The sequence below is a fragment of the Vanacampus margaritifer genome, chromosome 12 (assembly GCF_051991255.1).
Source record: "Vanacampus margaritifer isolate UIUO_Vmar chromosome 12, RoL_Vmar_1.0, whole genome shotgun sequence".
Classification (NCBI taxonomy): Eukaryota; Metazoa; Chordata; class Actinopteri; order Syngnathiformes; family Syngnathidae; genus Vanacampus; species Vanacampus margaritifer.
The window spans coordinates 2,094,297-2,119,013 of NC_135443.1; the positions used below are offsets into that span (position 1 = coordinate 2,094,297).

Sequence of the window (24,717 nt, forward strand, 5' to 3'; positions counted from 1 at the left end):
GTTAAACAATGAGCACTTTTATGCATATTACTTGAGCGTATTTTATCGTTAGCTGCTGCGTTCTGGTATGCATCGCGCCGTCGCCATGTGTGGTTTTTACATTTAACGCTCCACTTGTAAACGGAATTTTATGCTGCTGTGCCCGAGCGGAACAGCCATAAAAGTTATGTTTAATTCGACAGGGTGGCCAAAGTATTAGACGGCGCTTTCGCTATCACTCCAGCCACAATTAAAGCCGTGAGCAGGGCCCGCAAACGCCCCATCAAATCTTCAACTAGGACAACATGTTCTACACACTTAAAGAGAAAGACAAAAAAAAAAGAAAAAAAAATCCTCTTAAGTGAATTTGTTAAGCACGTTATAACTGTGCATAATATTGACGTGGGCTACAATAATGTTAAACATTGATTTGTTCTTCTTTTTCAACGTTAATCGTGATAATGGTACCTCGGAGCAGGCGGTTCTTCTTCTAAACGAGGAGGTACGCCTGGCGGGATGCGTTGCAAACACAGCATGTGAAACCGACACCGTGTGAGGACTCAATCTGTGTGATTTTGTTCAATAATTCTAAGAAGTGCAGGTTCGTTTGAAGGGCTAATAATGGCGGGCGCGCTTGTTACTAACAAAAGAGTGCACCGGAAGACGGCTATTACCCGAAGTCTGGAGGACAGATGTGCTGGGGGGGGGGCAGAGAAATGCAACACGCATCACAGTCAAGTCGGATTCCGCCATTGAGGCTGCGAGGCAAAAGCAACGACAATATAATAATGACAAATATATATATACTGTATACGAGCTTAAGCTCTTAGCCGTGCAAGGAAATGTAAGTGTGTACGTGCGAGTCTCAATTCACTTTTACGGCCACGGCGGTGAATTTCATTTTTCCTTCTTGAGCCAACAAATCTCTCAATCTCTCAACTCAAGCAATGCCCTGTTGTCATATCCACGGATAATGTAATAAAAGCACACGGATCATATATTTTGCGTATAAAACACTGATCTGGTAGCGGGGATATACGAGTGAGAGGTCAACGCGGCTCCATAAAACACGGCTTAATTTACCCATTTATGGCCACTGAGATGCCTGCGCCCAAAACGTTGCGTGGACTCAAGTATTGCCACATTTAGTGTTTGGATACAGGAAGTGAAAAGAAAGATTGGAGTCTCTTCTTTCATCATATATTTGTATCTGTTTTGCAGCAATTAGCATTAGAGCATAGCAAAGTTTCATCATTATTCACAAACCTGTTGAAAACACTGGGGAAAGGAGCTTTTTTGCAACATCGCCCTTGTTGATCTCTTATACTCTGCTGCCACCTGCTGGACATTTTTTTGTAATAACTACCATTGCTTTAAGCGTTCTCTTCAGTTCAGAGGCTGCATCAAAGCCTTCTGTATGCATAACATTAAAAAAAACGTGTAAATACATTTTTGGGACCGTGGCAATATTTAAAATAGAACGTTTTTATGTTTATGAGTTAAGTAGGGCGTTCGATAAGTAGCTTGGTCGGTAGGTAGGTTGGGTTGATGGTTCGGGTGGGTGGATAGGCACGTAGGTCAGGTGTTTTGATCTGGCATGTTGGTAGGGACGGTAGGTAGTTCAGTGGGTAGCTAGTTAGAGAGGTAGGTACCTAGTTCTAGTCTGAAAAGTAAGTCATTTGCTAGGTAGGTAGCTTGATAGGTCAATAGATAGGTAGGTAGGTAGGTTAGGGAGGTCAGCACTCTGGTTGGTAGGTAGGTAGGTTGGTTACTAGGTTGCTTGGTCGGTCAGTTGGTTGTTCAGTACTTGGGTAAGTAGGTCGGTCAGAAGTTCAGTACTTCAGTCTGTAGGTACAGAAAGCACTCCATTTGGACGCGACTGCTTTCAAGACATAATTAATCAACAATCGATTCCACACGAGCACTCGCTGGACACTTCTTTAGGTACGCTTGCAAAATCCAAAGAGCTGCCTCACAAATTCTGCCTTTCTGAAGCTGATCGTGTTCAGTGAGAGCAAAAAAAAAAAAAAAAAAATGTAAAGCTCTCATTTTGGCTTTCCAGCCCACTCTCCATTTCAGTCACATTTCCGTAAAAGCAAAAAGAACACATTGTCAAAACAAACTTGCCGTCGTTCTCCCCGAGTGCTCTGTCCAAACAATTACCCATATTCAGTTCTCACATTAAGCTGCGGAGCGCGGCCGTATCAAATCCCGGCCAGTTTGCAAGCCACTATTGCCTTATAAAGGAAAAAAAAGCCTGCGAGGGACGGCTTGATATAGCGGCCGTGCCTCCCTCGCTCGCTCAGTAAAAACATCAAACATGGCTTCTGTTTTTTTTTTTCCTCTTCCTTTTTCTAGCGCTCGTCTTATAATGAGCTGTCTGGAGCTGTCAAGTGGCGGCGGGTGGCTGTAAGCAACTTTTTTTTCCGTGCCATGACAAAGCAACTGAGAGAGAAAGACCATTTGAATAATGTGTCGCTAGCGGTAAATAGCATTCAGCCTCGCAGCCAAAAGCCTGATTGTGCTTCATGTGCTCAAAATGAGCAAGTGTAGCTTTTGATGCAATCCCCTTTCCACTCATAATAACACGCTCTGTTCATCACAGCCGCGGCGGCGGCGGCGTAATTAAAAAGCACAGCCGAGCGTATAGTATATTGCTATATTACATTCCGTGTATATTAATCATGTGTTGTTGCACAGATCTCGTTTGGGGACAATGTTTGCACTGTGCGTTTTTTTTTTTGTTCCTTTTTTTTTCTTCCATGTTTGTGTAACGCTGATGATTCATATTCAAAATGAGGTTGACGAACTGCTGAGATTGTTTACAGGGCAGCAGTCGTCAACTGAAACAGATCGCAAAGGCTTCTTTACTGTAGTAAAAGTAGTACAAAAGCACGGAACTGACCATGTTCAATAATCATATTTGACAGGTGAGTACGTTTGAACATATTAGCGAGTACGTTCAAATGTGTTTAGCTCATTCACTGCCAGCAATAAACATAAAAAATCATTTGAACTATTTTTATTAGTTTAACATTTTTTTCCACTTTTGTTAACAAAGAGTATGGAAACGTAGAATTTTTTTTATTGCACATTTAGAACAAATATGAAATTTGTGATTAATCGCGAGTTAACTAGTGAAGTCACGTGATTAATTACGATTAAAAACTTAAATTGCCTGCCGAATTTTTTATCTTTTTTCCAAATGTATTATTCATTCACTGACATTGACGGCTATAAATGTCAAAAATTCATTTTAACTATTTATTTTAGTTTATCATTTTTTTCCCCACTTTTGTTATCAAGAGTACGAAAGCCTAGAATTTTTCTATTGTACATTTAGAACCGATGTAAAATTTGTGATTAATTACAATAAAAAATTTGAATCCCCTTTTGCCCCTAATTTTTAATCATCTTAGTTTTTTTGCTCAAACATACTCACAAATATACTCGCAAATACCTTTGAATGTACTTGTAGGCTAAAAGCTGCAAACAGAGCATATTTTCAATTTTTATTTTTATTATTTTATTTCAATACCCCGTTGCTTTATTGGGGGGAAATGCCAAACCTAAATCATGCGCTACAGACATAATTAATCCGAAAATATATGACTAAAAAAAGCTGTTTGCTTAATTTCCGAAGGTAATGGTATAATGTGGACCAAGTGCTTAAAAAAAAATAAATAAATAACGTAACTTCCGAACATACTCCCTTGTCAAAAATGTTTACTGAACTTTGGCACACTAGTGCCACAACATTATGGATTTTTGCTGAGACGGAATAAAATTCCAAAAACCGATTAATTACAATTTTCTGTAGTCTAATGACATCTCGTAAAATGACAACTTTCTTCTCACAAAATGATTCCCTTGTAATATTGACACTTCTCGTCTCGCAATTTTATCAATTTCTTCTCATAAATTGTGCGTCACTCAATGGAATCCATCTGGAAAAACAGGTTCAATCTATTAGCTTTGTCGTTGTATTTGTCAACAAAAACAAGAATTTGGATTGAGAAATATTTGATGAGCGCCCGAAGACCACCAGTGAGTCAGTTGCTGAAACGGCTCCAGTCCGTAGCAAAGATCGAAGAACCGACGATTTATGACTTTGCCCATCTGTGGCATCGATGATAACGTAAATAAGCAGAAAAACACAAAGGGACTCCGTTTACTGTGGCATAAAAGCAACAGCGGGAGATTTATTTGGAAAATAAATGTTTGTCTTGTCACGCTCCAGAAAATCATTGAAGAGGCACATTTTTGAAAAGAACACAACACTTTGACAAAAGAACATATTGCGTCCTACGGAGAGCAAAGAAGCATATTTCGGAGCTTCCGAGGTCCAGATGGACGCCTCACGCATGGCGGTAAAGCAAAAGCAGAACGCTAGCCAGAGGTTGAGCTGCTCTGTATTTGTTTACAGAGTATGTATTCATGTCACAGTTACACTTCCTGTTCCGTAGCTAAAATGGAAAGATGGCACCTCTCGTACATTTTCAACTCTAGTCTCGTCAATTTACGATTTCCTTCTTGTGAAATGATGACTTTTTGTTGAAAAATCATTTGCATTTTATTGCTTCGCAAACAATCCAACTTTATTTTCGTCAATTTAAGACTTGAGCGAGTAAAACTAGTTATTTTGTTGTCTATAAATTTCCCTTGAAATCACAGCTCATCATGACTTGTTTGATTTCTCATATATTCCCAACTTTACCCACGTCAATTTGAGACTTTATTTTTGTGAGATTCAGACTCAAAATATGACCTTTTTGTCTGATGACTTTGCAAACAAATTACAACTTTTTTGTTGTCTGATGATCCCGGGACTTTATTCTCTTATACGACTTTGTTAGTACCTTACTTTTATAAAAGTATTATATCTTGTAATCAACATACTTTTTTTGTTCAATTATGACTTTATTGTATGAAAATGATGACAATCTCATCAATGTAACAATTTATTCTGGTCCAATTACAAGCTCATTCTCACAAAATTGCAACTTTATTCTAGTCAAGTTAAGATTTTATTCTCATAAAATACGGTTGTAACTTCCCTGACATGTTGAGACCTTTTTCCCCAATAATCTCATGATATTTTTTTTTGTAATCTAATAATTTCTTGAAAACTAACGACTTGATTTTTGTCAATTTCCAACTTTATTCTTATCAAATGAAGACGTTGTAAATGATTTTCTTCTCGTAAACATGAGCAATGACTTCAATCACATTTTTTGCCTCACTCTTCGTTCTGTTTTTAAAGTAAACCGTAAAGCCACATTTTCAGAGCTGGTATGATGAAAATGCAGTCAGTCCAGTTGTGATTGCTCGTGAAAATGTGAATCGTTTGTCGTCAAAGTGCCGTCTAGTCAAGTCGCACTTACAACAGTTACGGCAATAGTCGCCGGGGTCGCAGTGGCCCTCACTCGCCGTTCAAAGATGTGGCGGACAACCTCGGGTGGGGGGGGGGGGGGTCTTCCCCACTCGGAATGTCAAATGATAAAAAGGCAGTCCCCGTCGTTTCCAGTTAGCCCGCGGATAGCTGAGCAAAGCGGCAGACAGCAGTAGCCGGCTGGCCGCCCGCTGATGAAATGTAGGTCAGACGACGGCCAGCCCAAAGCCAAGACGTGACGTCGGGGGAATCGGGCAAGCGGGTTCCGACGCGCTCGCTTTGGACACGTCCTCGTTCGCCGCATGCACAGTTGGCTAAAAGTACAATTTGACTGGCGACATTGAAATTCAAGCAGAGTGATTACATTTTTGCAATTGCAAAAGTAACTGATGATCGTTTCTCGATTAATTGTTGCGACACCAGGTTTCATTTCAAATTGTACAAATCATCGGAATTGCAGCCTCAACAGTAAATCTCAGATTTCTGAAGTCCTGCATGTAAGAGCGACGTAAAACATTTGCTTTTACTTTGGGGGAAAAATACCGACATTTTTTTTAACCTTTTTTTCTGACATGTTACAGACAAACCAGTAAGTGAATCTTTATTTGTTTGTGCATTTTCTGTCAATTTGAAATAATGTCCTGTTTTTTTTTTTTTTAAATAAAAGAATGAAAAAATTAAAGCTTGTTTTTTTTTTTTTAATGCAGTTCATCGATTAATCGACAGATGGAATTCCAAGCACTTGGTGGACGTCACATTGTGCCGCCGTTCTTTTTGCCATCAATAATTCATCTTAATACTGCATTAGCATGATAACATTACTCATTATGCACTGTGAGTGGAGTAAACAGACTTGTGATGCTCAAGGGCAGATAACAAAAAAAGAAATAAACAAACAAAAACAAATAATTAAGCCTCTTGGTGTCTGCCATCTTGTTGGAATTAAACTCTTGAGAATAACGTTGCTTGACATTCCCGTGTCAGAAACGACGCAACACGATGAAATATTTTATTGGGGGGTTGGTGGGGGGGGGGGGGCTGTCACACAAAAACTGCTACCGGTTGTTACATCACGCAAGCAGATGACGTAATCCGTCTTCGGTTCTGGCAGCATCCAAAGGATTTTCATTTGAAAATCGAATCTCACATTATTAATGATACTACATTACATTATGATTAAAAAGTTAAAGGACTGGCACAAGACAAAAGTATTTTGGGATTCATTTGCAATTTTCACAAGAAAAACTTAAAGGAGAATAGTCGCAATTTTATCAAAGTAATTTTTTTATGAGAATCGTTAAGACAAAAGTCCACAAAATTCCAATTAATTAATTAATTAATTAATCAGGCAACTAATTTAAATAGTACATAAAATAAAATAAGTTTTTGGGTCCCTTAATGCTTACAATAATAAAGATATGAATTCAAAGCAGAACATTTAAATATTTGACATAACTTTGTGTACTTTTCATATTTAACTTTAACATCAGGGAAAAATCCACAAACATTGGTTGATATTATGTGATTTTTTTTGTCTTATGTTGTAATGTATTAATGTGTGTGTGTGTGTTTATAAGCAAAATTCGGGGCGTGGGGGTAATAAATAAGATGATATTTTAAAAGGGCTAATATTGGCCAAATAAATATGAGCGGTGGATGAATTGGTTGGGCCCGAGGAAAAAGTCCCAGTAATACAAGGAAAAAGCTCATTTCACATCATTATAGTCATAATTGTCCAATGAGTCACGAGATTACAAAAGTCGTAGTTTGGGGAGAATAAAGTCATGAGTTGAATTTGTTCTGCATGTGACCGAGCTTGTAACTCAATTGACTGTAAATCAAATCCATTTTCTCCACTGAAATGAATCGAAATGCCCTCAAGCCATCCCACCCCCACAAAAGAAAGGCCGCCAATTTTCATCACATGTTCTTAACACAGAAAATTAGCAAGTCAAAGTCACTGCATTGTATTAATTGCAAGCATAGCACATACAGTGCAACGTATTCCTGAAGGGGCCTTTTTCAGGGGCTCTCAGTGAGGGGTGGGGGGGGGGGGGGCTTTCTCTAGTACACGTACACACGCACACACACTCAGAGGTGCTGTCACGCTGCGAAGGTTTCAGCCTGCTGAACTTCTGAGAGGTCAGCGCAGGAATTTAGCAGGCCAGAGGAGATTAGTAATTGAGTAATGGACATGGTGACGCGGACAATGAGGAGAAGGAGGGGGGAGAGGAGGGGTGGGGGTATGAAACACAATATGAGTTGATTATCTATCTCCTCCTCCACATGACTGACCTTAGCTCGACTGGCCCAAAACAAACTTTCCTGGGAATTAACTAAAAAAAAAAAAAAACGAAGAAAAAGGAGCCTGGAAACAAGCCAGGAATATTATCGCATTCTTCTCATAGATTTTATCCCCATCTAACTTGTTGTCATTGACTTATTTTCTTGGCAAACGACAATTGAATTCTCATCAAATCAGGGTTTCGATATGGCATCAAATATGAACGGCGAAACTTCTTCCGCCACTGGAGGAGACGACGCTGCAATGCTGATGAGCGCCACCAACATCTCGCTACGTTTGTCAGGACGATTTGTCTCAAGCGGTGACGTTTCTAAAATGGGGAAAATGACGCCATTCCGAGCCATGGGCGGAGCCTGGCCCCTCGTTGCAATTGGAACTTTTCCCGGTAAGGCTTTTCTTGAAATTACGCTTATAAATTGAACGTATTCATTCTCCAAATTGCGACTTTATACCCGTAAAACGTCTATTGCTTTCAATACTTCAACTTTCTTCTGATATTCTCTAAAATGAGGACTATTTCAATATTTATTTCAAAATGTATTTATTTTAAATATAAAATTGTCTTCAAATTGCTAGTTTTTTCTCAGCTGGTTTTATGAGCTTGTTTTGGCAAAATTATGAATTTCTGTAATACGTCAACTTGCCAAATTAGGACAAACTTTACTCTCATAAAATGAAGACCTTGTGCTCGGAAGGAAAATGGCAAATGATTCTTTATTTTTGCTCATGCTGTTTCTTTTAATGCATATAGAGTACATTTTCTAACGACATGATTCTTTTTATAAAACTTTCTTTTATTCATTTTTTTTATTTAACCAGGAAAATCCCATTGAGATCCGCAGATGACTTTTTTAAGGGAGTCCTGGCCAAGAGGCGCAACACAACATTACGTACAGTTACAACAGTTGATTAAAAACAGCAACAGGTTATTGACTTCCTTTCCAGGTCCTTTAAAATGGCATCAAACTGAGACAAAGTTACGAGATCTGGAAGTTGAATTGTCTTTTGTAAAAAAAATTCCAATCTGTAGCTGCTCGATACCGAAAAGCCATCTTTTCCTTTCTCTTTCCTTTCTTCTTGTATTTGTACTTAAAATTCTGTCCTTATTCAAGCTAAATGATGTCATCTAATGGTTTATATGATCGACATGAAACGCTGACTTTTTCATAATCAAATGACTCTCCTCATGACGCAGCGTCGTGAAAAGCGAAAATCCTCAAGTCATTTGACTCATTGGTCACGTGTGGCCGTCTCATTATACGAAAACGAACGAGAAGCTTGTGAAAGGAACCGTCGCTAGTTCCACCACCTTTTGAAGTAGACTATTTCCACCGGAAAGCTTTTTTTATTTAGATTTTTTTTTTTACTGACACCTAAAAAAGCTGGTAATAATTGACGCGCTATTCCAGCAATGGCGAGGAATTCACTTGAGGGCAGAGTTGCCGGTTTAATGACTCGCTCTGCGGCACCTCGCCAGTCGCCACCTCCTCTCAATTCCTGCCAATGTTGCACCGACCAGGAATTTGCAATTTGCAAACCGTACACAAGACGAGGAAGCGCCGTCGTCGAGCTTCGCGTCCGCGCTCGTTCATTCAACGCGCAATCCGTCAAAAGCAACCTAGCTCGGCCGGTGCATCCCACGTGCCTGAATAAGCCATTCAGGGGCCGGGGGGCCCAGGGGGGCCGGGGGGCCAGGGGCCAGCCCCTCCCACCACACTCCTCCTCTTCCCCCCCACCCTTAGGAAAAAAATCAAAGGAGCAGCAAATGAATACAATCTCATTTCCCTACAAGCAGAGTGTGGAACACCGTGTGTGTGGAATCGTGCCAGAACGTTTGCCACGGCAATCAATACAAGACTACTGCTGCAGTATCAGTCAGGCCCGTCAGTGTGTGTGTGTGTGTGTGCGTGCGCGCGCGCGTGTGAGTGTGCGTCAAGCTGGGAGAGAGAGGAGAGGGAGGTCAAGAAATCAAAAGTGAATATCATAGCGCATTAGCATAATGTGCTCCGGAAATATTGGCCAAGCTTTGGATGGGGACGGCTGCATATGACCGTTGATTAGGATACTGGATGGAGAACAAAAATGTATTTAAATGACTAAAGAAATCAATTAAATCGTCATTGAGAAATTGCAATGCCTTATGGATACAGTGTATGAAGGAGAAAAGTAAGGGAACTATAATATGCAGTATACATATTTATCTATGTATCAGGGTTTTTCCTGTGTACAAAATTCAAAGGCGGCCACCTCCGCCTAATTTGCTCGCCACCTCCGGCCGGAGCCGCTGTGATCGCTCGACACGGCGCTCCAGCTGTGTCGATTGAGCTCGGCGGGAACGCATTTTAAGTGCAGTTGCAGTGTTGCGCCATTGTGGAGGCGCTATATCAAGCAACAAGTGAAGAAGAAACAGCTATCTTTTTGTTCTTTTTGTTCTTTTTTTTTACTTGAATGTACAGAAGAAGAAACCGATCATGGAGCAACTGTTGGGCACGCGCTTCAGTCATCGCCAAAGTCATAAAAACACAGTATATACAATCAACATAATTGTGTTTTTTACAAATTTACAAATGTATATGTACTAGTGGATGATTTTTTTTTTTTTTTTTTTAAATGGCAAAAATTAATGGCAACTTTGTATTCATTTAATTTCTCATTTCTTGTCCTTGATCGTAAAATGTCTACAGGAGGTCGGCCCATAATGGTATCGGTCAGCGCTTCGAGTATCGATACCTTAAAATTAGGGCCGACCGATTTATGGGCCCCGTTTTGGCACCCATCATAGTGAGGGTGATACCACCTCTGCCTCAATTTGAGCCAGGAAAAACCCTAGGTTTATTATTTGTATTCATTTGAAATCATTTAAATATTAAATATCAATAAGATAAATACCCATAAGACATTCAAATATGACATTAAGGGCGGGATGGGCAACTTCAATGCTGGACGGGGGCCACAGTTTTTCCATCAGTGCTACTGGGGGGGGCCACATATGACCACTAACTTCCTATCCCGATGTAGAACAAAAATGCTATTCGATATGCACCAAATATGTGCAAAATATGTTGTGAATATGTTTCCTTTTGAGAACACATTTTCAATGTATAAAAGCTCCACTGTCCCGACCCAACAACTAAGAGCTTGTAGCCAACAATTGAACCCGGTGTAAGCGTAACTAAGTCATGTTTGCCATCTAGTGGTGAATAGTGACATTACAACTTAAAACTACAGTCAATCCCTCCACACTGGCAACCCCCCCCCCCCAATTTTCTTCATGTATATTATTTCATTTTATCTATTTATTTTTTAAATATATTTTGCTTTCAATTTAGGTTTTTGCCGTGTTTTTTTAAGAATGAGGGTTTGTAAACCAATTTGGATTTTGCTAGTGATCCGTCATCCGTTTGTGAACATGTTGCACGAGCGTCAGTTAACGCCTGCATGGAGGGGCCCCGGCCGAGGGTTTGTCATAACGGCCCAGCAGCTTGGCACAAAAGGCTGTTTAAAGAGCGGGGGTGGGGGGTTGGGGGGGGGGGCAACTGGTGGTGGCGGGGGGCCGGTAAACAGGGCTGGCCAGGCCCCTGGCACACAATGAAGAATAACTCCTCCATGGACTTGATAGTTAACTCGTGTTAAAACCGTCAGCGGCTGGCGAGCAAACTGAAAATTGAGGCCACGTTGATAAGAAAGCGTCATGAAAGTTCTGAAAGTCAACTTGTCACTCATAACTACGACGTAAACGCGAGCGCCGCTGTCGTACAGTATGACATATGAGAGCTGGCTAATAGCAACAAATATTTGTCAAAAAAACTTGCGGTTCAGTTGACGACGGCCTACTTCAAATATTTACACAAACACGACAAAAGCAACCGTTTGACTGCTTGTTACAATCAACTGCCTCCATCTTGCCATGTTTATGTGCATAATTTTACCTTGTCATTAGCAAATGATGCCGTCTTTTCCCCTGATACATCTTTATTTTCTGAAAAGTAAAATGCTAGTCTTATTAAATTACAGTTTATCTGTAGTTATAATTTATTTTTTAATCTCACAATTTTATTACTTTGATACATAATCTTCTCAACAAATTATTTCCTAATATTTTCCCCAATATTACAAATGATTTCGCATATCACAATTTGACTCTAAAATGACAGCATCGACTCTTTTATACAAGTGAATTATTCTAACTTTACAACTATAATATTGAGAATTTTTTGGTGATATTCCATTTATTTTGATGAAATAAGGAGTCTTTTTCTCATACTTAATTTATCTCGTAATATTCCACCTTTTTCTTGACAATTACAATTAATTTTTCCATCATAAAATATAGATTTTCATTATAAACTTTGGATTTTTTTTCCTCATTTTTTTCTTGAAATATATTTTTTTTAATTAATTCACTTGTTTCTTTCTTTCTGTTCCTTGTAAATAATTTCCCCCCCCCTTTTTTTTTACTAGTATTTCAGTGTCATGTATAATAATGTGACTACAGTATTCTCGTAGCAAGTCTGTTTTTCTCATTCACTTCCCTTTTTTCTTCACCAATTGACAACTTTTTTTCTAGTATTTCACAATTTCTTAGAATGACTACTCTTGTAATAGTCTGACTTGTATGCTAATCTTTTCAGGCTGGAACTGTTGCAGTCAATCTTTTTTTTTTTTCCTTTTTTTCCCCCCCAGCTGTGACTGCCTTTAAAAGGATCTGACCTCCAACCTTGTATGACAGAAGCAAAAAAGCACAAGCGCAGTAGGTCACCGGGTGGTCATAAAAAGAACACGCAAAAAGAGCACAAAAGGCGGCAGGAGAAACAAACGGGCAGGAAATGACATCACAGAGTCAAGCGCTAATCCAATTGTGGTGGCTTGCTTGGATAAAAGTGCGATTAGGTGCACTTCACAAATGAGAAACAAAGGCGATGTCGTGTTTTTACAAAAGCATTGAGCCACTAACAACTAGAGTGAGCTAATTCCATTTTGATCATTTTTAAGGCGAGTGACAAACTCAAGGTTTTAGTTCTCAGCGCAACACTGGGCCAACTCCGATATGTTTTTTTGTTTTTTTTTTAATTCCCTTGAATGTCATGCAAGTGCAAGCAATATGAGCCGATATTAAAGTCCAATATGATCCAAGTCCCAAGCTATTTATTATATTAGGCAAAATACCAAAATGTGAAGAAAACCACCATTTTTGTAAAAACAAAATGTCCACTGCCATACAAATCACCGAGAAACAAATTTCGACATGAAATTGTGGAGTTGAGCAAGTTTCGTTATCAGTGGCTCAATTGTTGTCATGCGCCTCATTAATGGCCAATCAAAAAATAAATTAAAAAAAATAAAGTAGCAGACTTCCTGTGAGACGCAAGCTGATATCCACGCCGAGTCAGCGTGCGAATCGCCGACGGTTTCGGGTTACAGATTTACACCAGCGAGCGACTCGTTGGCCATTAATCGAACCCTCGCGAGGATGCTAAAAATGTCATTCCTCCAACACATGTCCTCACATTTTCCCACACGAGCACACTGACAACAAACAAGAGCTTTTTTTTCTCCTTTTGTTTTTAAATCTCATAAATCATGACATTATTTTTGTAGTATAAACAAACATTCATTTCCCAGCAACGGGCAACTGCCGATTTTAAAAGAGCTAATATCGACTCAAATCAGACAGCCGATTAATCATCAATTATAATCTGATGAAATTGATATATCGTTTTTTTTAAACTACTTTTCTCTTATTTCTAATGAATTATTTCAAATTTTTCAAGTATTGCACCTCATTAACCCGCCCTCACGAACGCCAATTGTGAGAAAATGTCAGCTTCCAAATAGCTACAAAATGTCATTCCTCCTCGCCGTGTTTACATTTTCCCACAGTGGCAAACTCGGTTGTGTGTTTTCAACAGAACCCCCCCCCACCCCCCGTGCCCTCCCTCCCCCGCCCGCTCTCTCGCTAATGTTTGTTTTTTGGATTACACGTTGCATCTGTAAACGCTCGCCGCTGACTCAGATTAGCGTCACGGTGCAAAGTCAGCGCTCGGCGAAGGTCGCCAAGGCCTCCGCAGCTTGACGGGACCGCGCCGCTTCCCTCTTGCGTTGTCATATACGGCGGAGAGTAAAGAAAGCTCCCGTTCACTGGATGCACTTGAACGCATCTCACCCCCACGCGTGCAAAAAAAAAAAAAAGCTCTTCAAAGCGAGAAGGCCACGTGATGCAAGATGCTGCATAATTCATGCTAAGCCAGGAGAGGGAGGAAATTGCTTTTTGGCATCATATCATCTTTTTTTTTTTTTTTGCTTTGTCATCATTTTTCCTCAAAGATGAGGATTCTTTTCTCTTTTGTTGTGTCCACATCAAATGTATTGGCTTGACAGAGCCGACGAGGCTGATAAGATAGCTGACGAACATACGCACACCAACAGGAATGTAAGCTGATTTAACACACACATGTCATCAAATCATGGGAGAATATGTCACAGCTGAGACTTCCAGTCATTCTTTGCTGTTTTTTGTGTGCGACGATAACAGCAGAGCAGCAAATGGAATTTGTGTCATCTCGTCAACGCCTCGTGATTGCCATCGCATTTGCTTTTGTTTTCATTGATCAGATATTATTCGTGTCATATTCACAAATGTTGCCCGCAAATTGCCACTTTCACGTTCATATTTTATGATCAAGAAGTTTACACATTTATTTTTGTCATATTTTTTACGTTTTTCTTGTAATCTTACGAATTTATCCTTGCAAAATGTATCCGTTTTTGTAGGTGTTTAGTTACGGTTCCCTGTCACATTTAAAATTGTGGATTTTTCCATTATACGACTTTATACTCACATTATTCTCGGAATATTATGATTGTTTTTCCCTCAGGAAATTACAACTTTAACTTTTGCTCTCAAAAAATTGCAATTTCCTTCTCTATAAGTAAACATTTTTGTATATACACCAAATAATAGGTTAATTATAATTAAATCAATTATAAATAAAACTTTAAAAATTTGCATAAATTATGATTTTATTATTGAATTAATTGTTATCTGTTGAATTAAGCTATTTTTCCCCCCCAAAAAACATCAAATTAAAATGCATTTTAAAAAAAAATGTAGGGCAGTTATCGCTAGGGCTGGGGAGAAAAAAAATGTCGGCTAACTAGGTTAAGTCAACCCAAAAAATTGGTTGACACAAAAAAAAATGTTCAAGTGTGGGTGAATACCCAATAATCGCTTGAATAGTCTATAGGATAAATTAATTCTAATAATTCATTTGTGAAAGCCCTAATTATATCATTAAATAAATAATCCATTGTAAATAAAAAAATGCTAAACTAAATCTTTATACATGTAGATTTAATATACATGGATTTTTTTTTTATTGAGGATTAATTCTAACATATTAAAAACATGTTTATTATTATTTAAACTTTATTTTTTATTATTATTTTGTATATTATTATGTTTGAGATTTTATTAGCAAAATGAACTTTTTTCTATCCACGTAACTTTTTTTCGCCTTCAATCTCTTCAAGTTTGCCGACCACTGGCGCGCACCGCCAAAATAACAACGTTTTTCATGCCGGCGACAGATTTTCCATTTTACTATAAACAGTAGTTCATTCTTTTGACACTTGCCTGTACACATAAGAATGCCGGTGTTATGGTGACAGTCTGACCATGGAAAAGATGATTTCCATAATTCCCCATTGGGGGGGGGGGGGGGGGTTGAAAATGTCTGCATTGGACCTTTAAGCTTCCACTGTAGCAACGCGAGTGGTGAGGCGAAGATATTGCACAAGTGGGCCTTTAAGTGATGACTAAATAATTGCGGCGTGTTAAAGGCCAATAAGACATTTAGAGGGGAGGAACGTGAGCTGGGTTCTTCTTGTCGAGATGACACCCGGCGCTCATAATAGGCAACGGAGCGACAAAGATGATGGCTTGTGTAAGCTGCAGCGGGGGCCATAAATAGCCATGTTTCTCATGAAAGGGAAACGTGATAGGCGCGCTTATTACTCAAGAGGAAAGAATGCAAGTAAACCTTGAGCGGAAGACTTCGAGTACAAACACGGCTTTCTTTGTGCCACGCTCGCACACATAAACAAGACAAGAGAATCGCCGGCTAAAGGAGGAGGAGGGAGAGAGAAAGAGGAATGTGCATGCAGAGGAGGTCCATTAAAGTGCTGTTGCAATATGAGAGCCAAAACAAAAAACATCAGTACAGTACAGGAGGGGGAGGGGGGGGCAACGTGCTTTACAAGGTCCCGACATCAATGTTTCCACGTTGTGCCAACAAACGCCAATTGTTTCAACTGCAAAAATACAGTCGGCTCCAGTCAACAGGTGCCAAACTCAAGGCCCAGGGACCACATCCGGCCCGATACATCACTTTCTAGGGACCACTAAAGCAAACTTTGGTTTTCTTGTTGAATGGATTTGTTTTCATTTTTGACAGAAAATTTGAATCAATAGAAAAGTTTTCGGGTAATGACCGATACCAGGAATCAATATTGAGCTAATATTATTATTATTATTATTAATAATCCATACATACAATACATACATACATACAATATTATTTCAATGTACTCATCAAGGCTGCCAATTGCAGCCATTGATATTGACATGCATCCTTTGCCATCCTCTCATATGACCATTAAGATGTAACGTCTCTAAGAATATATAGTTAAAAGTTTATTTTAATGCTTAGAGCGCATTATTTGTGTAGACTTATTAGTGAAATGTATGCTTTTTATGTGAACTTAATTTGGCAACGTAGCTAGTGTTCAGTTAGCACTTGAATGGGATCTGTTTTAAAAACAAAGCATGTTTTGTATTTAAATATACAGTGGATGTAATTCTTAAGGCCGTGTGTTTAGTTTTACAGTTAACTCCAACTGGGGTGTCATTAAACAGCTTAAAGGATGCTTAGGGACAACAAAATAACCAGAATAACATACGCTACGCACTTGCTAGTCGCTAATGCTACGCAAGCAAAATGGTGCATTCAGGGCACTTTCACAGCCTTGGAAACTTCACTTCTAATGTATATAAGGGGAAAATAATTGTTTTGGCAGATGTTTGAAGGGCAATAATCGGCCGATTAATCGGTCGAGCCCTAGTTTATACTCACATCTTGCATACTTTTTTGTACTTGTATATTTTGTACTGGTCTGTACTTGGTGTAAGTTAGTGTGCAGATTCATGATTTTCACCTACACTTCTCATTGTTTTATTGATTTCATCACTCATGGCTCTTTGAGCGTTTGAAGATTTGAACATTTATTTTGTTACCATTTGTTCAATAAAACAACTAAAAGTGCTATGTCTAACCTTGAACACCCGCAGAGAGATTACAATCCATTCTAACTAGCTCTTGTAGGCTACCTTAAATTAGCTAATGATGTTTACTTTACCCAACAACAGTTGTGTAAGCTAGTTCTGCTTATAAGGAGACACATTGTGGGTGACAAGGGTGATATGATCCCAAACTGTGGCCATTCTCTCTTTTACGCACTCCTCCATCATGCAAAATCCACAACAGATATGACAGGGGCGACTGTACAATACGGGTGTCCTCGGGCATACGACGTCCCGACATACGACAAACTATGTTCGATTTTGCAAGTGGGGTAAAAATAATTCCGCCAAAGACGGTGGTCCTTCATTACGACAGTCCCAACATACGACGCCAAAAAACATTACAGACGGCGCAAAGCACAGTTTCGAGGTCTGACGTTAGCCTACATGCGGTTAATGTATGCACAGGCGTAGGATAGTGACAAACTACGCCGTGTTCCGTGTTACGTACAAATCCCTAAACGTAACACATAAGTACATCCGTCGCTATCACACCATCTGCAAACCATGCAACGCCAATCGCATCTATTGTGCAATTTCCGCCCGACGAAGGTCCACAAAAATGCATTATGCATGTTTCTCAAGCGCAGTACGGGATTTATTCCCACGCCGAAAGCTCGGCAAGTGCACACGCAGCACAATGGCGAGGAAAAACGGCAAAGCACACACGCCGCCAAGCCAACTAATTAATGCACTAAATATGCCAGGGATCGGAATGGAGCAGGGAGGGAGCGAGTGAAGAGAAGGAGGAGAGGAGGGGGTGGGGGGTGGCTGGAGACAATTAAAGCCGCCGCTGATGAATAAATATTCGCCCCTTACCTCTCCGTGGGAGACTCCGCGTCCCTCGGGGGTGTTCTCGGGTAGGAAATAAAGTTTGGAGCTGGACAAAAGTTGTCTACTCGTCCTCTCCTCCCAGAGAAGCTGCAGCTCGGCGACGCACACGGGCTCGTCCGGCTTGCAGCGCACCAAGAAAAAGTCCCCCAGCGACAGGATCCGAACCTCGGCGTCCCGACTCGCGAATTTGAAGGCTTTGTAGAATATATACGGTCCGTGTAAGCCGCAAGACGAGCCCACCCACTGTGGAGAGAAAAGACAAACAATAAAGAACACAGGCGAATAAACGAGCGGCTAAACAAACATGTCACTCACGCTCGCCTTCTGTTTATTTTCCCCGCATGCTAAGCTATTAATAGCCGTTAAACGGACGCCGACGTTTTGGTTCGACACGGATGCGACCGACGCCGAACGGATGATAAATGTCAAAGTTTGGCGGCGGTGGCGCGTTTTGGATGCGAGGCGACCTCGCGGAGGGGGCCAAGGTGAAAAGCGGGATAAAAACCCGGCGGGTTTCGCGGCGTTTAAGAATAAAATCAAATAAAATGATTACCTTGAGTGAGTTCGGCTCCATCGCGACGTTATGAATTGATTCAACTCAACACGCTCTCCAAACTTGCTGGCTTGAATGGATCGCCCCAGGTCCTGGAAGGTGCACACAGCGAGGGACTTCAAAATAGCATCCGTTTTACTTTGAAGAGCCATTTTAAATGTGTCGTTTCGACTTAATGTGATGTGGTTCAAAGTATTCTGGTAGCCTGATTTGTTACGTGGTGTTTTTTTGAGAGTTATGCTCATTTTGTAGTCTTGCTATTAACATACATGACCATGTAGGCGCGATATCACGCCCAAATCGAGACATTTTGGCATATATCCTACAAACTGTAACATTATTCTACTTAAAAATACTAAATGTGACTCACCGCAATTTATCTGCCTCGAAAAAACTATTTCACGTCGATTATACACGTTTTTTGTAGCGCCGCCTGTATATGTGCCTTCCAGGACTTGCGTAAAAGAGAGTGAGTATGAAAGCCCATTTCTCACATAATGACACACACACACACACAGTTGATGTAGGTAGACAAGAAACAATGTTACATGAAAGTTAATAAGCCCATCAAATGGTTCCTCAAAAGCCAATGAGAGACTCGTGATGTTCTTTGCTCTTTTTTTTTCCCTCACCACCATTGCAACGCGTTCGATTTTATTGTCCTACCAGGAAATAAACAGCTTTATATTTGCTGCAATTGGTGTCAGTCAGAAAACCTTAAACAACCTCCCGATTGACTAATAAAATTCACTCATATTAAGATTTAGCACACCTTTTTCCCACTCCGATCCATATAAAGGCCATATATCAATATAACCGGCTGTTAATGAGGAGTCATTTATTTTATGTTGGATATTTATGTTTTGATATTTATACAACTCATTGTGAGGCGTGTTACGTTGCCTTTTTATTAATCACAGGATGATGTACTGTATTGGGTAATATTTATTGATGCGCTACTCGCTATGTCCACATGACGGCGCCGTTTTTCTACAAGTCATGCACACGCATGAGTATGCGCGCGTACACAGGCCACTGGCAATGTGGATTATGCAACACGTTTTTTTTCATCCGCCTTTGACATAATTAAAAGAGAAAATTAGATAGATAGATAGATAGATAGATAGATAGATAGATAGATAGATAGATAGATAGATAGATAGATAGATAGATAGATAGCCCACCCATTTTTCGTGTGAGCATAAGTATTGGAACAGATGTTGTTGCTAGCGCTAGCAGATTTAGGGTTGACGCTTGTGCTATCAAAACGTGCTCACCCAGCTTTGCTAATGTGAACTGAGGAACAAAAAATGTAGCCAATGATAGCAACTGGAACAAGACACCTTATTGGTACTTGTATGTGCTGTTTCAGATAAAACGGCGAACTGTTGAACTTTTCGCCACAAATCATTCTCAGAGCCAACAATTTCAAACTGTTAAGGCCATGGATGCAAAATATCTTGTTTTGACTTGACTCCCTCTATGTATTTAATTTTTTTTTTTTTACATCATGGCGACATCAGCAGAGGCTGGGGAAAAAAAGTAACAAACCTATTTTGACAAGGAGTAGAAGGATTGTTTTCAATGTTTTCAAGACTGAGATTAGCTGTCATAATTTAATTTAATTTATTTATTTATTATTATTATTATTATTAAATGAACTCTGGGGAGAAACAGGGCAGGAACAATAAAACTTGTCTTCTTTCTGCTCCTTTTCATTCAACAATGAAGAATATTGTTTTCTGTCTTTTTTTTTCTTAAACGAATGAAATAAATTATTGAAATGAAACGAAGTAAAGGAAAAAGTCGACACAAAAATAAATTCTCAAGTAGAGATAACCTGAACCCCCTCAAAATTCAACCTTTGACCTGGATAACTGAGAATCCTCAGACCTAGCAAGCACTTTAGTACTTTCATTGATATTTTGACAGTAAGTTCCAAATGACTTGTGCAATTACGCTATTAGGCTAATGAATCGTTATTCACACGCCACTGGTGGAAGACGACCGCAATAAAACGCGTCGGACAACAGCGTTGCTATTCCTGCCGAGCGTTGCGTCCGATGTAAGTCCTCTTAGCGTTATCTGCTCTTGATTTCCCTCACTGCCATCTTGGCGGCTCAATCAATGGGCCTTCGTCATTGTGAATGGCGGCCTCCATAATGAACTCGCTTAAATCGATGGCACCACTCCAGCATGTCGCCCGTCGAAAATCTCCGTGCGGATATTGACGAGAACGTGCGTCTGGGGAGGGGTTTTTTTTTTGGGGGGGGGGGGGCTCTTTTGTCTGTGAGTTTTGGAAAAGGGAGCTTCAAGCCTCGCCAAAGTGAATGAGAAAGTAGCGGCCTTTAAATGCAAGCACACATGGGACTCTTACCTCAGGCTCATATGATGCTAACAAGCCTGCTTTTATTGTGCTGTTCTATTTTGATATATTTGGGAGGTTGTTCTTTTGAAAAGGCTACAAAAAGGAGCAGCAAAAGACAAATAAAAGACGCTCATTGCGGGAGCCAGATAAATCAAATGCGTCCCAGGGCCACTGGGAGCAATTTAGGGTTCCGTGCCTGGCACAGGGACACTTCAACCGGGGTTAGTTCGAGCTGGGATTCAAACCATCAACAATTTGGTCATTGGATGACTCCATCTACCAACCGAGCCACACCCGCCCGACTAGTCCAGCGTGTTAATGTTGCCCGAGAAGATGGTAGCTCATCTTGTGATAGTTGGTGACACCGGCGGAGCCAGAGGGGAGGCCAGGGTGGCACTGGCCCCCTCCCAAATGTGATTGGACCCTGCCGGAGCCGAATGATTGATTTATCATCAGCAAATTTCATTCAAGTTCGTGAATTGTTCATAGACTTTGAATGTTTTTGTACATTTTGTACACTGTTAATAAACAGCACATTATGGGCAAAAATCTCCCGCGTGCTTAATATGTACTTAAATATAGTTCAACATTTAGAGACTCCGATTGAAATATTTTTTTATGAAACAAATTATTTGGCATAATCTTTTTATACCCTGAAGTTACAAGCATGGATTACGGTTTCAAATCAATTCAAATTAGGGTTTTAAATGTGAAGAAAAAAGAGGGTTATTGATTCTATTTAGGGTTTCAAACAAAGGTTAGGGTTTTTAAACTGGGTTTAAATATGGGTAGGGCTAAAAAAAAAAATGCTGGTTAGCGTTGCAGAGTTAGCATTCACAGCAAATATAGAGTTTCAAATGTGTCAAGTTTAGGCTTTTAAGACTGGGTTAGGGTTTCAAAAACTGGTTAGTGTTTCTAAGTAGGGTTTGGAGAAAAGGCTAGCGTTAGGAATGAGTGTTCCAAGTCTAAGTTAGGTTCAAATGAGTGTTTTAAAGCCTGGTAGGGCTTCAAGTTATAGTTTAGGACCAGTGCTGGACTGGCCATCTGGCATACAGGGCAGATGCACAGTGGGCCGATGTCTATTTAATTGTTATTTTCCTACATGATTTTTGTGTCATTGTGTGCTGTTTAGAAATGATTTGTATGATTTTTTTTTTTGTATGATTTTTTTTTTTTACACGCACGCACGCACACACGCACAAACACACATCCACATACAAAAAAAAAGGGAGAACAATGATGATGACATGTCAAATGATCAATACTGAGCTCGCCCAAAAAAAAAAAAAAAATGATTTGTATGAATCGGTTATTAATCGCAATATGCAAAACGATGTCAACTCTGATTGTACGCTAGCTAGCAAATGCATGAAATAGTACAAACAATAGGCACACCGTAGAATCCAGTTTGGAGCCCGTGTGGTAGGCCACATGTAATTTAGTGGAAGATAACCGGCGATCACGTGAGCGATGCGCCGCGGCGACTAATTTTAGCCTCTTGACTCATTAGAAAGCGCCGTTCCATTTCTGGGTCCAATTAGACGAGCGAAAGGGGCCGCTTTTAATCAGCGCTCCAGTTCTGTTGGCGACGCTTGTTTGCGGGCCTCCTGCGGGGCGTCGCAGGCCGCAGCTCATACATGCATGCGGGTGACACCCGCCAACCTTGCCACAACATCAAAAAAAGAACACATGGCTAAATACGCACGCACGCACACTCGCTCGGCTTGCTGCATAATTTACGGCGCAATGTGACCTCAATCACAGCAAACTGTCATGCACGCGGGAGCGAAAGGCAAATGTTCTGCGCCCGGCTGCCATGACAATGAACGACACGCGGCGTGAGCACAAAATGAATTCACACGCATCAAATTGGACCACGTGACAGAGTGACGGCTTTTATTGAGCACAAAGAGATTTGTGCATGGCTGAAGTAGGGTTTGAAGCCCTGGATTCAAGTTTCAAATACAGGTTAAGGTTTCAAAGTAGGATTCAAGACAAGGTCTAGTGCTTCCAAAAAGGGGTAAGATTTGAAATTAGGGTTTCAAAGTAGGGTTTCAAGTCTGGGTTAGTATTTCAAAAGATGGTTAGGATTTTAAAGTAGGGTTTGAAGCCTGGATTCAAGTTTCAAATACAGGTTAAGGTTTCAAAGTAGGATTCAAGACAAGGTCTAGTGCTTCCAAAAAGGGGTAAGATTTGAAATTTGGGTTTCAAAGTAGGGTTTCAAGTCTGGGTTAGTATTTCAAAAGATGGTTAGGATTTTAAAGTAGGGTTTGAAACCTGGATTCAAGTTTCAAGTACAGGTTTAGGTTTCAAGGTGAGGTTTTTAAGCCTGAGATTTAGAGTTTCTGTGTTGAGTTTCGTATCTGGGTTAGGGTTACATATAAGGATAAGTTTAAAGTCATAAGGGTTTGAAGATAAAGTTAGGGTTTTTCTAGAATGAGTTTGGTTCCTATTTATAGCTCTTTTCAAGTTTAGGTTTCAGACAGTAAAGTTAAAGTTTCAGACACAGGTTAGCGTTTCAAAAATAGAGTTTTAAGAGTTTGAAGCCTGGGTTATGGTTTCAAACATGGGTTGGGGTGCAAAGTAGGGTTAGCTTTTCAAGTCAGGGTTTGAAGCTAGGGTTAGGGTTTCAAGGTAGGATCTCAAGCCTGTGTTAAGGTTTCGAACCTGGGTTAGATTTTAAGTTGAACTATGATTTGCAGCTAGGCTTAGTTTTCAAGTCAGGCTTTTAAAGTCAGGTTCCAAGATCGGGTTAGGGTTTCAAGCCTTGGTGTCAAATAAATGTTGTTTTTCCTGAAAAAAAAATGGAAAAAAAAGCCTATCTCTGAAATCAACATATGTTTTCATTTTTAACTCTTTGACTGCCAAAAACGTTAAATAACGTTTAGTAAAATCCTATGGAGGAGTGCCAAAGACGTTAAAAGACGTTTGTTTCAAAACAGAGGTGAAACTAGCCATTTTCTATTGTTGATTACTCAAAAACGGAATAAGGTAGAAACAACTTTTTTTTTCTGATGAAAAATGAGAGTCCAATCTTTCATTTGGTACTATGTGTGTTTCCATAGTCCAAACACATAATTTTCTGTGGACCTTGAAAGATCAGTCAAAAGATCAGTCAAAATGCTTAAATCGGCTGGCACCCACGGCATCCCTTTTCTGAAAACGTCTGGCAGTCAAAGAGTTAAGTTGACATGATTGGCCAGCCAATTAGTTTGTGTGCAGCCATTGGTCCGTGTACATGCAGCAGTGATTGGACGTGACGTCACCATCGTAATCGATCGCCAGCTCTACTCAATGCACACGTCTCGCCACTTTCAACTACATTGTTATGAAAGGCCTTTTTTGAGATGTGGTTCTTCCTTTTGCGATTTTCATATTTGCTTTGTTTTGTTTTTTGCTGCGATGGCAAGTGAAAAAAAAAAAAAAAAAAGATGAGCGGGATGAGTAAAGTGCAAAGCGCAAACAAACTAAGCCGTCTGGCTGCTGCAGCCATCTGCATACAGTTACATTTCATATCTCGCCATCTGAGGCGGGGATTAGAAGCGTGAATAATGGATTTATGTAAATGTCCGGTGGGGCTTCAAGCAGAAAAAGATGAGAATGATTGAAGCAGCTAGATTGACTTACAGCCGCGTGCCAGTCGTACACGTGTTTTCACGGAGGTTCGCCGTGTCACCGCCGCATCCGAGGGATCCATTAAAACACAACATGAGCCGCCAGCCGCATTTCAAAGCAGGGCGGCCAATTTGTCGTTCATAAATGTCAGCGTCTGTGATCGCAGGATTCACCGACCCGTATCTCCTATTGGGGCGGTGACCCGCTAGATCCAGCAGATGGCGCTGTGTTGAAAAAAATAAATACACATTTTTGTGATTCAAATGCAAAATGAATGCGTAATTTGTGATACATTTCTTCAGTATTTATATCC

The 24,717-nt window shown here is 40.2% G+C and overlaps 1 protein-coding gene across 4 annotated transcripts in view; it reads right to left on the reverse strand.

Moving 5' to 3' along the window:
• The window catches only part of arid5b (AT-rich interaction domain 5B), a 118,874-nt gene that overhangs the window by 80,764 nt on the left and 13,393 nt on the right, over nt 1-24,717 (reverse strand). For 3 of the 4 annotated variants that reach the window (XM_077581910.1, XM_077581912.1, XM_077581911.1), the window contains 3 exons: nt 24,417-24,628; nt 18,422-18,513; nt 17,854-18,111 (listed from right to left, as the gene is read on the reverse strand). In XM_077581910.1, the coding sequence (XP_077438036.1) occupies nt 17,854-18,111; nt 18,422-18,442 (279 nt within the window). In that variant the 5' untranslated portion in view covers nt 18,443-18,513; nt 24,417-24,628. Of the gene's footprint in view, nt 1-17,853; nt 18,112-18,421; nt 18,514-18,791; nt 18,816-24,416; nt 24,629-24,717 lie in introns of those variants that run through there. The other variant, XM_077581914.1, reaches the window with a different exon arrangement.